This window comes from Bos javanicus, chromosome 10 (genome assembly GCF_032452875.1).
Source record: "Bos javanicus breed banteng chromosome 10, ARS-OSU_banteng_1.0, whole genome shotgun sequence".
Taxonomy (NCBI): Eukaryota; Metazoa; Chordata; class Mammalia; order Artiodactyla; family Bovidae; genus Bos; species Bos javanicus.
Window position 1 is genome coordinate 13,472,720 of NC_083877.1, and position 16,356 is coordinate 13,489,075.

At 53.0% G+C, this 16,356-nt stretch overlaps 1 protein-coding gene across 6 annotated transcripts in view; it reads left to right on the forward strand.

Annotated features, from left to right (window-relative positions):
* LOC133255665 (uncharacterized) overlaps positions 1–11,145 on the forward strand; it is a 63,759-nt gene extending 52,614 nt beyond the window's left edge. For 4 of the 6 annotated variants that reach the window (XM_061430157.1, XM_061430154.1, XM_061430156.1 and 1 more), the window contains one exon: positions 135–8,556. In XM_061430157.1, the coding sequence (XP_061286141.1) occupies positions 135–177 (43 nt within the window). In that variant the 3' untranslated portion in view covers positions 178–8,556. Of the gene's footprint in view, positions 1–134; positions 8,557–10,148 lie in introns of those variants that run through there. The other 2 variants (XR_009738999.1, XM_061430155.1) reach the window with 2 other exon arrangements.
* Positions 11,146–16,356: the final 5,211 nt, after the last annotated feature.

The following is a 16,356-nucleotide window of genomic DNA, read 5'->3' on the forward strand; positions in this document are numbered from 1 at the left end:
GGTTGGCTAGGGGTGGTAATGTTGCTTTCTTTTTCATCTTTCATTTCCTTCTTTTTTTTCTCTCTCCCTTCCCTCCCTCCCTTCTTTCCTATCCTTCACTTATTTCTTTCCTTCTCCTTCCTTCCTTTTTCTAGCCCAGTTAAATTGAGTGACTTGCCTAAAGCAACTAAGGAGTGACCCAAGGCCCAGGTCTACTGACTTTTGTTGCTCTCCTCAGGGAAGAGGGAAGTATCATGTCTGTAACCCCTACCACTGTCCAGGCTTCAGGTGAGGTACTTTGCTCTAAAGCATGATGTGAGCTAGGTTTATTGAGTCCATTTCCTTATCTGCAGATCTTAGATGAGGACAATGATGCTTAGCTGGCTAGTACCCTGCATGAGGTTTCACAGCTGTTGTTTCAAGGGCCTTTGTTTGAATCATGAAATGTGTCTTCCTAACAGCATTCTGAGGATGGTGCTTGTTCCCCCATGTTCCAGATGAGGAACAGGTGACTTTGAGCCCAGAGTCACCCAGGAAGTTTACACAGGAGCTGGGATCCAAACCGAGTCAAACCCTTGATCCCATGCTTCTCATCATCACACACTGTTCTGGACTCTGCTCAGGTGCCCCCCACCCCAACCTCCTGACAGAAGCCACTTAGCCAGATCTCCACAATCATTGTCATTGTGTTCCCAATGCCCATTTTATTATAATTGATTAGGTTAAGGGTTGATTGTGTTCTCCTTGTCCTTTCACCACGAATGATAGATGGAGCTACAGCTTCTAAAGTGCAGAGCACCCCATAATCTCAGACACATTAGGGGCATGTGTGAAGCCACAGGTGCAGGAAAGCCTTGAAGACTGTTTCACCAAGTTGTGGGGAAGGGCATTCCAGCAAGATAGGACACCATAAGCCTGAAATAATGCCATCAATCAACGTCTACCAGCATTTACTCTGTATACACCCTGTGCATGCATGCTAAATTGCTTCAGTTGTGTCTGACTCTTTGCGACCCTCTGGACTGTAGCCCACCAGGTTACTCTGTCCATGGGATTCTCCCGGCATGGGATTCTCCCACCTACTGGAGCGGGTTGCCATTTCCTCCTCCAGGGGATCTTCCTGGCCCAGGAATTGAACCCATGTCTATTATGTCTCTCGCATTTGCAGGCTAATTCTTTACCACTAGTGCCACCTGGGAAGCCCGTATAGACTCTGTCCCTATGACTATTCTTGGGCTTCCCTTATGGCTCAGTTATCCGCCTGCAATATGGGGGACCTGAGTTCGATCCCTAGGTTGGGAAGATCCCCTGGAGAAGGGAAAGGCTACCCACTCCAGTATTCTGGCCTGGAGAATCCCATGGACTGTAGAGTCCATGGGGTCACAAAGGGTCAGACACGACTGAGCGACTTTCACATCATATGACTATCATAAGTACTCCGTATGTATTAATTCATTTAATCCACGAACAATTCTCTGAAGAAGGTACTACTATTAGTCTCACTTTACAGAGAAGGAAAGAGACTCAGCAAGGCCTAGGAACCTGCCCAAAGATACATAGCTAGACTGAGGAGGGCACCGGGCCAGGCTGAGGCCCCAGGACTCCATGTGGAGAAAAGGCTGTGTGTGTGGGAAAGGCATTTTCTTTTCTTTTTTTTTTTTTTAAGCAAAAGGGGGTCCTTTGTTGAAGAGGCAGCTGTGCAGAGCTCCTAGACCTTCAGAAGCCAGGTTATGAACCCTCTGTAAGCTCCCCTGCAAAATGGGAACAATGATTATCGCTCCCCTAATTTTCTCTTTCCAAGCCTTCCCCTCTTCTGCAGCAGAGAGAATTCTCAACTTTGCAGCAAAGCTCTGGGGTGCCAGGCGTGTTGGTCCCAGGAGGACCCTGCTCCCGCAGTGCAAGGCTAAAGTGAGGCCTCTCCTCAGGTCCCGCGAGCTTGTGTCCCCGGCAGTGCTGTCCACCACGGGACTGGGGAGCTGGGGGGTTTCTTCCTGCAAGCTCCCCCTCTGCGGGAGCCTGTACCTGTCAGGCTCAGAGACCCAGGAATAGCAGCGTACCCAGAGTGACCTCGAATCCCTGGCTCTGCCCCTCACTTGCCCTGTGACCTGGGGCAAGTGTCTTAACCTCCTGGAACCTTTGTTGGCTTCCTTGGGTGGTTATGAGAGTAAATGAGTTTATATGTATAAGGCGCTCAGAACAGTGCCTGGCACAGAGTAGTTGCTACATAGTGGGCTATTGTTTTTATAATGCCACAAATACTTATGGAGCCTCTGGGTGCTGGGAAGATGGGGTGAATAAGGCAGAGCTTTTCCAGGCCCTCACGGAACCCAGCATCTACTAGGGTGATCAGCTGTCCTTTTTGCTAGAGCCCTTTCCTAGGATGTGGGTTTATCAGTGCCCAAACAGGGAAAGTCCGTGGTGAGCTGGATTGGTGGGCCACCCTACCATCTAGTGGGGATACAGATAATTAAGAGGCCATCCCAGGCTGTCCAGCAGAAAAGTTTGGGGGTCATGGAAGCACTGAGTTGGGGGTGAGTGAAGCTTGGGATCAGGGAGGGCTTCCGAAAGGAGAAGGGCATTTAAGCTGAGACCTGGAGGATGAGAGAGGATGAGCTGAGTGAAGGAGAGGTGCGGGAGAGGGGAGTGCACAAGCAGACAAACGCATGTGGGCAGAGCTGGAAGGCAGTGAGGTTGTGGCCCCCAGGTGGGTGCTCGGGGAGGATGTAAGGGGCAGTGTGGCAGAGATGAACATGCATATATTTGCTTATATACAACGGTTGTCTTTTGGGGAAAGCATTGGGGGAGGGGGTGCTGGAGAAAAGGGTTAGAAATCCTATGGAGCTTTTGAACTGTGGGAATGTAATACCTATACCAAAAGATAAAATAATCTAAACCAACAACCACGCATGCCTGTGCTCACCCCTCCCCCATGCCCAGCTCATTCCAGCCGGGGGCCTGCGGATGGTGACTGCAGGACCCCCTGACAAGGGCTGTCCCAGTCCCAGGGGCACCAAGCTGGCCCAGGAAGGGGAAGAGGGCGCAGCCAAATGTCTGCTGCCTGGGCCTTCCCCCAGGCCAGCTGTAGACGGAACTAAACAGGCCAGCTTATCAGCTGTTGCCACTACGTCCCACTCAGTGGAGCTGGGCTCATTGCTGGAAAAGTGGCCCCCAGCCCTTTGCCAGGGACAGCACTGGCCCAGGGTGGGGGACCCTGGGAGGCATTTTCCCAGGGGTCAGCCTGTGGTGGGAGGTCTGGGGGAGTGTAGAGAGCCAGGCCTGGGGTCCAGGAGTTGGTCTGCTGCAGACTCACTCTGGGATATTAAAGGATAAACTTTCAGTGTTTTAAAATTATACAAATATTGAGGGTGAGAGAAGGGGCAGAAAGTGAGATCGTGGGATGGCATCATCGACTCAATGGACATGAATTTGAGCAAACTTCAGAAGGTAGTGAAGGACAGGGAAGCCTGGCGTGTTGCAGTCCATGGGATTGCAGTCAGGCATGACTTGGCTACTGAACAACAACAATCTCCCAGAATGCATTCTCTTTGTAAAATAATCACACTGTTCTTCAGCATATGAAATATAAGTTCCCCTTCTCTGGAAATGGATGTGTTAGGTACCAGGTCTGGGCTGTATCTGTGAGGTACACACTCTCAGTCAGTCCTCACAGACCCATGGGGAGGTGGGCACCTTGTGCTCATTTATCAGATGAGCAAGCCAAGGCCCAGATGGTAAAGGTTTGTTCTTGGTCCCAGGGCAGGGGAGTGGCAGAGCTGGCTTCAAGACTCCATCCCCACCAGTCCTGCCCGCAAGGCGGGGTGGGACGGAGGGCCTGTCCCGGGGTCAGGAGAGCTAGGCCCCACCCGGTCTTGAAGGGTGTGTGGCCTCGGCCCCCCGACCCCGTCTTCTCTGCTTCCAGCTGAGGAAAGGTGTGGGCGCCAGCTCTGTGCCCATGCACTCCGTTCCAGGGGCCGAGCCCAGTCCTGGGCTGCCAGCCCTGCCTCCTTCCCAGATGCCCATCCCTCCCATTTGCAGGAGGCTGGCCTCGAACTCTGGACCCTTGCCCCCTTGGAAGGGGTTTTTGTGTGATTTGGGAAGGACAAAGAACAACTTTCATCAACAGGGCAGAAATTACATGGTGGGCATTCCTGGCAGGCACTGGAGAATGTGATGCTAGCCCTGGGTCCGGGGCAGGCATCATTGAGCCATGGACCTCTGTTTCTAATTACAGCATGAATGTGGGCAGCTGGACCCAAATATTTTGCAGGATCCTAGTAAAAGGTTGCTAACCAGTTCCTCTCATGGTGATCGGCTGGGGCTTGGAGGTGGGGGAGATGGATTCACAGGTTGGAAGGGAAGTCAGGGAGGAGGGGCAAGGACTTCTCAAAAAGCAGTGATGGGTGATGTGATATGAAAGCAAAGAGGAACAGAGCCCCTGCTTTGGGAAGCAGACAGGCCTGAGTTTGAATCTAGGCTGGTGACCTCCCGGCTGTATAACCTTGGGTGAGTCACTTAGCCTTATTGCTTTTCAGAGTCTTAGCTTCTCAACTCCAAAATAGAGACATCTTTCTTGCAAGGATATCATGAAGACCATAGTGTGTGGGCTTCCCTGGTGGCTCAGATGGTAAAGAATCTGCCTGCAGTGTGGGAGACTTGGGTTCCATCCCCGTGTCAGGAAGATCCCCTGGAGAAGCGAATGGCAACCCACTCCAGTATTCTGGCCTGGAGAATTCCACAGACAGAGGGGCCTGGCAGGCTACAGTCCATGGGATTGCAAAGAGTCGGACATGACTGAGCGACTAACACACACATAGTGTGTATAGCATTTAGCACAGAGCCTTTACATGGCAGGTGGAAAGAAAGAAACTCTTTATGTCCCAGGGTAAGAATGAAAGCTTGGAATTCTGTTAATTTTATAATTTTGAAAATTAGTTTCTTTCTGTAAAGCAATATATGATCATGGTCAAAATATTAGTATATAGAGATAAAAAGAAGCCACCAGTACTCCCTTCTTCAATTATTATTGTTATTATTTATTACCAGTAAGTGTTAGTGGTGAGATTTAAGGCGTCAGAGGGGGCTGATGGCCTAAATAATCTCAGTGTATCTCATATTATTCTGCTTAGGTTGAATGTGTAAGCTACTGCCTTCCCTCAAAGGAAGGTAGTCTGCAGGGCAGCTGACCCTTGCGTTGATGATGGCGGAAGCTGCCGCTTCCCTGGGAGCACACCAGCCTCAGCCTGAAGGTGTGCCCTGCCCAGGCCCTCCTGGCAGCATGTCAGTGAGATATGACTGAAAAGGTCGAAAAAGTAAAGGTTTGGAGCCCCGCAGACCTGGATTCCAACCTGGCTTTGGCTCTAAGATGTTTTATAAAATTTTTTTTAAATCCTTTTGAAGAAATGGTACAAAGGATTGTAATACATTTAGAAAAGTCTAAGGAGAAAACTATAAACTCTACCACCCAGAGGAGGCCATGGTGGCCATCCTCTGGGAGCATTCTTCCTGTTCTAAGTGTGGGTTTATTTGATTTCGGAGAAGGCAATGGCACCCCACTCCAGTACTCTTGCCTGGAAAGTTCCATGGACGGAGGAGCCTGGTAGGCTGCAGTCCATGGGGTCTCGGAGAGTCAGACACGACTGAGCGACTTAACTTTCACTTTTCACTTTCATGCATTGGAGAAGGAAATGGCAACCCACTCCGGTGTTCTTGCCTGGAGAATCCCAGGGACGGAGGAGCCTGGTAGGCTTCCGTCTATGGGGTCATACAGAGTCGGACACGACTGAAGCGACTTAGCAGCAGCAGCAGCAGCAGCAAGCAGGGTCACATGATGTATGCTCTTTGTATCATGTGTCATGGCAACTGCCTGATTCAGCAGCCCCTCATAGCTCAGTTGGTAAAGAATCTGCCTGCAACGTAGGAGACCCTGGTTCGATTCCTGGGTCGGGAAGATCCCCTGGAGAAGGGATAGGCTACCCACTCCAGTATTCTTGGGTTTCCCTTGTGGCTCAGCTGGTAAAGAATCTGCCTGCAATGTGGGAGACCTGGGTTCGATCCCTGGGTTGGGAAGATTCCCTGGAGAAGGGAAAGTCTACCCACTCCAGTATTCTGGCCTGGAGAATTCCATAGACTGTATAGTCCATGGGGTTGCAAAAAGTCAGACACGACAGAGCGATTCTCACTTTTACTTTTCACTTTCACATAGAGGGGTAGAGAGGAGACAGATGGCTCCACCACACTGTGGGGCCTCTTGTGGGGGTCACACTGAGATGCTGAACTTGTATTCTATTTGTTTTTTGGGGGGCTGGTGGGAGGGGCATGCCACACAGCTTCTGAGATCTTAGTTCCCTAACCAGGGATTGAACTCCGGCCATGGCTGTGAAAGTGCAGAGTGCTAACAACTGGACCACCAGGGAAGTCCCTGACCTTGTATTGTTAATGTATCCCCCGCTCTGTTGTGTCCCAGTCAGGGGCTGGGAGCGCTTCATACACACAGGGAGAGGAGCAGCAGGAAGGCTTATCAGCTGGGATCAAGGGTCCCATGTATGCTGGACCATTCTCCTGGGAGCCAGCACAGCACGGTGGTTAAAGAGTTAATGCTGGCACCAGGTCACCTGGTTGAAACCCCAGCTCTGTCCTTGCTGTCTGTCTCACCTTGGGTGTGTGCCTTGACCTCCCTGTGCCTTGGTTTCCTCATTGGCAAACCAGGGGATAATAATAGAACCTCCCTTACAGGGCTGCCTGAAGTTTAAATGAGTTAATTCAAATAAAGCACTTAACATTCCTGGCACAAGGTGAGTGATTCATAAGTGGTGGTTGTTATTAACGCCACCCTTATTATTCTATGGCCACATTGCTCAGTCGGTGGAGCCAGCAGGCAGCCCCAGGTCCCTGGGGGCCAAACTGGCCTGGGGCCAGGTGCTCTAGGCTCCCACATGGCCCTGCCCCTCCCTGCTTGGAACTTGCTCTCTGTGGATCTTGTTCACCAAAAGCACCCAGCCTTTAGCAAGGTTTGGGGGAGCAGAGATTCAAACCCACGTAAGCCCACTGTTATTCCTGGCTAGGCTCTCCATCCCCCAGGCCAGCAGCAGAGCCAGAGAAACTGTTGTTCTTGTGGTGGTTGTTTTATAAAAACTGGCCATTTCGGGCCCTCTCAGTGACTTCCCACTTCACACAGTAGGAAACCCGAGGCCCAGAGAAGTGGCGTGGTACCGTCACCTGCTGCTCGGTGGAGCAAGCCTCCAGGTGCCGAGCAAGAGCTCTTTCCCAGGCCCCGGGTGGTGGTCTGCCCAGACCTGCCTCTGTGTCCATGGTACAGCCTTGCTGCTGCCTGGATTTGGCTTGAGTCTCTGTTCATCCAGCTCTGTGCTCAGCTAGTGCTCACTCTGCAGGACTGTGGAGGTGCGTCTCTCATCCTCTGTGTTACAGAGGAGGCAACTGGGCCCAGAGAAGGGAACTGCTTAGCAGCTCTGGGTCACCCCATGAACCAGGACGGGGGAGCCACAGCCCAAGGCTCCTGGAGCCCGGGCCAGTGCTGGGTCACTCCCCACCCCACCTTTCTGTCCAGTCAGTGCACTGTCTGAGCACATCCACAAAGGAGCTGGAGCCCTGGGGGAGTGATTGGGCACCAGAAGAGGAGCAGGTGGAGAATGGCTCTAAAGCCAGGCCTGAGACAAAGGACAGAGACTAGAAGGTGGCTCAGGCCTGGACTTATACGCCAGGAGGGGGCCCTCTATCCACCTTAGGATGAGGGGCGGAGAGGGAGAAGGCCAGGCTTGTGCTTCTGCAGGTGGGGAGACTGAGGCAGAGAGCTTCAGAGCAAGCGAGTGATTGACTGGGTCCAGAGGAGTCCACACCAGTGCCTTTTGCTTTCAGCCCTGGGACGTCTAAAGCTCTGGTGCAGGCACCCCATGTCCCCGAGGGCACCCCTAGACCAGAGGGATCTAAAAGCAAGTGGTGAAGCCCACTCTGCCTCCTACTTGCAGGGTGACTTCGGGCCAAATCACAGCCCTTCCTGGGCCTCAGTTTCCTCATCTTCACAATGCATTAGTGGTCATCACTGGCCCCTGAGGACTGACATAGCAGATGTGACTTTTTTTTGAAAATTATAAAGTGAAGGGCATGTGTGAGGTTCATAAAGAGAATATACAAAGCAAAACAAAACCAGAGGGTGGAGGCTAGTTACAATCATCTAAGGAGAAAAGTTACGAGTGAGTGATAGTCGCTCAGTCGTGTCCAGCTCTTTGTGATCCCATGGACTCTAGCCTGCCAGGCTCCTCTGTCCATGGGATTCTCTAGGCAAGAATACTAGAGTGGGTTGCCATTTCCTTCTCTAACAAAGTTATTATGGGAGGTACCCAAACTCTCTCTATATTTTTAATATTGTTGTTCATATTTGGTTATTAAGTTGTCTTTTTATTGCCCCTTAGACAGACTTTACCACAGTGTAAGGAAACTTCATGGGAAATAGATGGGGAAACAGTGGAAACAGTGTCAGACTTTATTTTTGGGGGCTCCAAAATCACTGCAGATGGTGATTTCAGCCATGAATTTAAAAGACGCTTACTCCTTGGAAGCAAAGTTATGACCAACCTAGATAGTACATTAAAAAGCAGAGACGTTACTTTGCCAACAAAGGTCCGTCTAGTCAAGGCTATGGTTTTTCCAGTGGTCATGGATGGGTGTGAGAGTCGGACTGTGAAGAAGGCTGAGCGCCGAAGAATTGATGCTTTTAAACTGTGGTGTTGGAGAAGACTCTTGAGAGTCCCTTGGACTGCAAGGAGATCCAACCAGTTCATCCTAAAGGAGATCAGTCCTGGGTGTTCACTGGAAGGACTGATGCTAAAGCTGAAAGTCCAGTACATTGGCCACCTCATGCGAAGAGTTGACTCATTGGAAAAGACTGTGATGCTGGGAGGGATTGGGAGCAGGAGGAGAAGGGGACGACAGAGGATGAGATGGCTGGATGGCATCACTGACTCAATGGACGTGAGATGAGTGAACTTCAGGAGCTGGTGATGGACAGGGAGGCCTAGTGTGCTGCGATTCATGGGGTTGCAAAGAGTCAGACACGACTGAGCGACTCAACTGAACTGAACTGAAGGAAACAGAAGCAGAAAAAGGAAGAAAGAGAGAGAGAAAAGAAGGAAAAGGAAGAAGGAAGGGATGGAGGAAACCCATAGTTAACCTTTTGGCAGAGCTCCTTTTTTCTATGTATGTCTCAAAATATCTACATGTATACGTATGCGGAAGACTATAGAATAATATTTATATATTGCTTTACACAGTTTTCTCTATTTTTCATGTGCCAATATTCAGTAACAGTTCACCTTAACAGCAAGGGTTTCTGGACAGTGCCCGGTTCCTTCAGTGCCGTGGAGGATCTGTGGTGAGGGGAAACTGTGGTTTGGTGAAGCAGCCACTGTAGGTCTAAGCAGTTTAAGTGACAGATAGGGTAACACCCTGAGGTTCCTACCTCCAGGCATCTTCCCCGGCTGGGAGGCTGGGAATGGAGCCAGAGGCCTAGGAGGCCTTCTGGAGGTGAGGCGACAATGCTGGCTGTGGGGGGCACTTGGACGGTGCCCGGGGGAGAAGCTGCACCCAAGCCCTCCTCTGCCAGCTCATGGGGCCTCTGCCCCATGCTCTGGGGATGGCTTTCTCCTCAGAGACTTACCACTTTGCAGAGCCCATAGAGTGCTGCCCCTCCTGCTGGGGGCTCCTGGGTGTGGGCCACACAGCATGGAGGGCGCGGGGCAGCGCCTGTGGCTACGGCTGGCCTCACTCCCTGCTCTGCCGTCTAGACCACGAGTCCCTGAGAGGAGACTTTGTTCCACGGCAGCGAGGTCCAAGACTACTCTTCGGAACCTGAGGATGGCCTCGAAGGGGCAGGGAAGAGGGAAGGGGGTAGTCTGCCTGGGCCTCAAGGCATCCGATCTCACCTGTCCTATGATAGCTGACAACAGTGAGGCCCAAGGCCCCCAGCAAGTGATGGAAGTGCCAGGCCAGATGACCAGCTAGGGTCATTTCACGCCATCTCCCCTGCGGTAGAGCCTTGCCGCCGACATCACAGTCCCTGCAGGCAGACTGCCGGGGACTGATTCCATGAGCACACTCACTGTTGAGTGTGTGACCGCAGGCCAGTTACTTAACTTCTCTGGGCCTGTTTCCTACAGATGCTTGTAAGAGTTGTCACATACTGCATAGGACCGCTGTGAAGCTTAAACCAGTCAACCCACGTGAAGCACTTTGAGCAGTGCACGCTCACAGGAAGAGCACATCAGCACAAGCCGTTTGCTTTCCGGTTCCCCGGGGAAGATGTAGGCCAACGTAGGTCCCCTCCCTGCCCTCACCAAAGTCTTGCTTCCCCTAATTTTCTGAGCCGGCAGAACACAGCAGTGTGATGACGTCGCCGGTGGGTGCCCTCGGCTGAGGGATGGTCCTCTCCCCATTGCCTTCTCCCTGGGTGTGTCCTGCAGGAGCCTGTGTGGTATGGATGCTTTTCTCCGCCGTGTCACCTGGGATAACCATTTACCCTCTCTGGAGAAACAGCTGGACTTCAGGACAGTGACAGCTCCTTCCAGGGCCAGGTGGAGGGTTCTGAGATGCAGCCCGAAACGGGGTGGCTTGGCAGATGGGAAGTTGTGAGTGTTATGGGCTTAACTGTGCTCAACACCCCCATTCATATATTGAAGTCCTAACCCCTAGTGCCTCAGAATATGACTGCATTGGAGATAGGGCCTCCTAAAAGGTAACTAGGGGGACCTCCCTGGTGGCCCAGTAGCTGACTCTGTGCTGCCAATGCAGGTGCCGGTTCCATCCCTGGTCAGGGAACCAGATCCCGCATGCCATAACTAAAGATCCCAAGTGCTACCACTAAGACCCACCACAACCAAATTAAAAAATAAGAAATATTTTTTCAAAAAAGTAATTAGGCTAAAATAAGGCCATGAGGGTGGGCCCTAATGTGATGTGACTGGTGTCCTTCTGAGAAGAGATTCTGTAGGACAGACCCCCGTAGAAGGACACAAGAAGACACAAGAAGAAGGAGGCCATCTGCAGGACATGGAGGGACGTCTCAGAGGAAGAGACCAGCCCCAGTGACATCTTGATCTTGGACTTCTAGCCTCCAGAAGTGTGAGAGGCTTAAACAAATTTCTGCTTTTTAAACCATCCTGTCTGTGTTTATTTATTATGGCAGTTCCAGCAAATGAATGGGTTAGAGGTTGTCTGTCTAACCCCGTAAGTACTGTCTGTCTTTGAAATACCAGGTTGCCAGGACCTGTAGAAGGTGAGGACCAGGAGCCCTGATGCTTCCAAAAGAGGAGAGAGTCCTTTGTTGTTGGGCTGTGGGCCCTGGGATCTCTGGGGTGATTAAAAAAATAGCCCTGGCCATTTCTGTCTTCGCCAGTCTAGATCTCCAAGGTGGGTATTCATAGTCCCATTTCTCAAAAGGAGAAATGGAAGCTCAGAAAGTCACCTGCCCAAGGATTCCTGCCTTGGTCTACATGTCCCCACCCCACATTCTTTACTGCACACCCTACTGCTTCTCCGTGAAGGCCCCCCAAGGCGCCCCGGGTGGGCCTGGGCCCTGTCACTGGGTGGAGGGGGACCCCAGCCCCCTGCACCCTGGGGACAAGGGAGAGCTGGGAAGGCACAGCGTGGGGCCGGAACGTCCTCCCCCAGCTTTCCTCGGTTCTGCTCTGTTGTCCCTTTGCTCAGCCAGGCCCTGTTATCTTCCTCTGAGTCTGACGCCTAGCTCTTCCTGTTTAAAATTCAGACTCTGGACTTTTCCTTTGGGGGCGGTTGTGTGTTTGTTTTGTGTTTTGGATTCTCCCTCAGCCCCTGTCTCTGGCACTTTAGGTCACCAACCCCATTTTCAGGACCCCAGGGCCCCGGTGAGTGAGGGGTCCTCTGCCCGATGCTCTGGCGGGGGCACTGGAGTGGCAGGGAGGAGGAAGGAGCCTGTCACTTGTTCCCCGGCTGTAACAAGCAGGGTCGGTTTTTCCTGCCCCAGTGCCGTCTTCTCACTCGTGGCCCCTCCCGTACCCCAGCCCATGCCGAGTGTCTCTGCAACATTCTGCTTGGAGCCCAGCACCTCCCAGGGAAGGAGATTCAGCCACAGAACAAGGAAAAACGGTACGGATGTGAGGTGCACTGAGGAACTCTACTCCTGAGAGTGGAGACAGGGCCCTGGGGAACATGGCCTGTGCTACCTGTATGGAAGGGAGCCCTGGGTTGCCACACTGGCTTCCACCCTCTGCTGTGGGAGGTTGGGCACACCAAGTTCTCTCTGGACCTCAGCTTTGACACAGAAAGGTGGCTGAGGACTTGAGCCAGCCGGCCCTGTGGGCCTCCCAGCCTGATGAGCTGTGATATTTTAGGGGTTCATCCCATGTTCCTAGGGACTCCATGTGGCATGATTGTGGGAAGACACAGGGCACAGAGAGCTGTCGGGGTGAGGTGTGCATGGTCTCCAAGGAACAGACCCAGGACCACCTCCTCCAGGCAGACCTCCTTCTCTAAGGCTCTCCAGTACTCCCCTGCCCCCACCCCCACCAGCAGCATCGGGAAGACTTCAGGCTTGGAGTGAGACTGTGTGGGAAGGCTTGTAACCTCCCCAGCCTCAGTGGTGTGCATCTTCGTCAAATGGAGATGATGTCTGTCTCGTAGGCTGCCGATGGCTCCCAGCGCATGGGAGAGGCTGTGCGAATGGTGGGTCTGGTTGTCATCACCTCCTGATGGAGAGTGTAGGTGAGGAGCTGTGAATTCCTAGAGGGCAGGCGTGCCTGTGTCCCCTTGGCCCAGGGACCACTGAGTGAGACGGAGTGCCTCAGGGGACACGGCGTCAGGCACCTCTCGAGTCCCACCTCACATCCCCTTGGCTTACCTGTGTATTCCAACTCCTGCCAAGGCAACCAGCTCTGCACAGCTGTAAAGTCATGGCCTCTTGCCTCGCAGCTGGCTTAGCACTTGCCTTCACCCCCAAGTGATGAGAATAAGTGGATAATATTCCCTTTCCAACCTGAGCTGCCCTCTGAGAGTCCCAACAGGGCGGAGCCTAGTTGCCCTCAGTTTGACTAGCTTGCTGATGCCCCTTCGGTTGACTCTCCTTTCTCCCTTGTTTCACTCATCTCGGCACCTCATTTCTGACTTTGGGGTGCAGCTGAGAGAGGCCAGAGTCCTCGAGGAAGGTCCCCAGGGATCGCAGTCAGTGTGCGAGCGGTGGTCAGCGTTATCCCAGGCTGAAACCTCAGACTAAACCCAGCCGTCCGAGCTGGAGTCTCAAGATGGAGTCTGGTCCTGCCCAGAGCCTCCAGCCAGATTCTCTCTGCGCCTTTTCTCCCCCACCCGGCAAGCTCGGGCTGCATTGCCCTGCCATGTGGATGGAGCGGCTGGATGTAAGAGGAAGATTGCCTGTCCACCCAGGTGTCATGCATCCCATTGGCTCCCCAAGGAAGGACCAGAACCGAGCCATGCTGCACCCCTTTCCTCCTTTTGTTGGCAGGTTTTAGAATATCTTTTCTGGTTATTGACTTTAGAAAAAAACAGCAGCTAGCTCTTCTTCTCCATCTCTCAGCCCTTCCTCTTTGAGCCCTTAGAGAAGGCTGCAAAGCTCAGGGGCAGGAGTCTAGGAGGCTTCCCACCCCTACTCCAGAGCCCTGGAGCCATGGACAAGGGGACAGCTGGTTCCCTGAGGGCCTTGCAGAGGCCCAGGTGTTCGGAGCATGGGCTTGTTACTCAACCTCCTAGGTTTCAGTTCCCTCATCAATAAAGGAGGAACGGTATAGCCCAGCCCACCTCAGAGGGCCTGGGAAGACCAAGTCAGAGAACATAGAAAATCGGCCTGGTACATGGTGAGCTGGGTCTACTGGATTTCGGTGTTCTAAGTGGATCCCTGCCTCCTCAGATGACAGCATCAGGTTTTGGCAGACTTGGGTGAGGAATGGGGAGGGAGAGAACCTGGAGCTTAGAGCAGAGAACCAGCTCCCAGCCTGGCTTTCCTCTGGCTGGTGGTGGGACTCTGGCCCTGTCAGAGGCTCCAAGATACCACTTGAGCTTGGGATAATTGTGGAGGAGCTCCAGTGAGGCTGAAGGGCCCGTGCACTGGGGCCTGTTCCTGCCCCAGCCAGCTTGGACACTCGGACAGGCAGGCATAGTGATCGCTGGGCAGCCGGCTCCCAGCAGCCTGCCGCCAGCTCCCCAGGCCTCCTGTCTGCACGTCCTGCCCTGCCCAGCCCGCCGGGGTGGCTGAGGGTTTGGAGCCGATGGAAATCAGTGTGCCCTTCCCTCCTTTGTCTGCTGGTGCTTCCTTCCCTTCACAGCGTGCTTTCTTTTTTTCTGGTTTATCAGGCCCTGGGGAAAGCCGGGGCCAGTCAGACTCCCAGCCGAGCACCCTGGGAAGCCGCCAGCCGGGAGCACAGCAGACGGCTCCGTCTCTGGGGCAAGCAGCTCAGCCATCACCCCCCTCCACCTGACCCCGGCAGCACCCGCCTGGCCTGGCGGATAGCCCCTCTCCCAGCATGGGGGAAGCCACTCGGGGTCCTTGGCTTCCAAAGCCTCCTTTTCAGACTGGAAGACTCAGGGATGCATAGGATATACTGAGGCCCCCCTCCTTACTTTAGGAGGGAGGAAACTGAGGCCCAGGAGCAGGAAGTGCCTGGAGGGCCTGGCTCCCAGCTCAGGGCTCCTACCAGCACGCAGGTGCCTGTCTTCTCCTTCTAGGCAACAAGAAAGTCAAGGGATCTGTGTCCTGAGAGTCCTGGCTGTGCACCCCAGCCCTGCCACTCACAACGAACACCTGTGCTTTGCCTCAGTTTACAAGTCTGTACAATGGGCACAGTGGTATGGGCCCCACAGGCTGTTTTGAAGGCTATAGGCAATAATACACATGACTGCCCACCCTAGAGCAGGCATTTCCATAGGGACCATATTACCCTCCAGGGGGCAAAAACTGGTTCAGGAAAAGGGTATGAAAAGAATCTTGAATCATGGATATACATATGGTACTTAGACATACAGTATATCTGGGGTATTAGAGCTTTTTAGTGGGAAGAGAATGGGAAAAACTGCCTACAGAGTCACCTAGAGGGCAGGGGTTGGCAATGAAACAGGTGGAAAGCACTGCTGCTGAGTTGGTCTGTGCCTCTGCTCAGTCTCTCCCTCTCTTCCCTCACTGGTCCTGGCCAGCACGGGCTTTACAGTAACATCAGGGATCAGGTTATGCTCATTTTCTCAGAAACTGCTGAGAATACAGTGGGATCTCTCAAGTTTTAACACTGAGAACTCACTCATTGGTCCATGCATCCATCCATTGACCTTGGCCTGAGGTCACAAAGGTACACCTTAGAGCAGGGTGCAAGGTGGCAGTGACGCTGGTTCCAGCTCTCAACAAACAGGGCAAATGGCAGGGCAACGCATAGCCTGGACTGAAGGAAGTACAAAGCCTGTGGGCAGGCTAGGTGTGGTGGCAAACTTGTCCCACGAAGAGAGGAGGGGGCACTGGGGGTAGGCTTTGATGGATATGTATGTACCTCCTTCCTCAGCCCCTTAAGGGTCTGTGGCCTGGAGCCTTGCCCACTGCCTGTGTCTCGGCATCTTGGTGTAATTGGCCTACAGCTGGTATTTGATGTGGTTCAGCTGGGAGGGCTGGGTGCACCCGTTTATTTGGCTTGGCTGGGCTGCCGTGGCGCACAATGCTGCCTTAGTCTAGAAAAGCTCATGGGCGCCTGGGGAAGTGGGATGGGAAAGGCTTGCCCCGGTCTAGAGATTCTGACTGCACTCAGCTGCCTGGGTAACCAGCAAGCCCAGCTGACCTCCTGGCCATCAAGCACATCTCGGGTGGAAGGGAGAGGAGGGGGAGGGCAGCAGGCACAGAGATTGCCCGGCTGATGCTGGAAGCCATCAAGCCTCGCCGGCCAACAGAGATGACTCTGAAGCAACTGCTTCAGCCCTGAGCTTAGAATACAGACAGGGAAACTGAGGCATAGAGTCAAGAAGGCCTCTGCCCCAGAACCCATCAGCTGGCTGGAATCATAGAAGCTGAGTGGCACAGGATCTCAAAGGTTACTTGGTCCAATTCTATGAATTCTTTTTCTCAACATCTGTCTTAAAAAAACGGGGATGGTCTGGAAAACCACACACCAGTTGAGTATCGCCATAACTGCCTTTAGCGGTTGTTATATGTCAGGGATGAGGCTAAGTGCCCCACTTCTAGAATAGAGCCCATTTTGTAAGTGAGGACACTGGGGCTCAGAGAAGTCAAGCAACCTGCTGAAGGGCGCAGAGCGGCTAAGCCGTACAACCAGGACTGAATTCAGATCTAGGCGGATGCATGTGCTTGTACCCCTGACCGCTTGGCAATATGGCCTCTTGTTGTTCAAG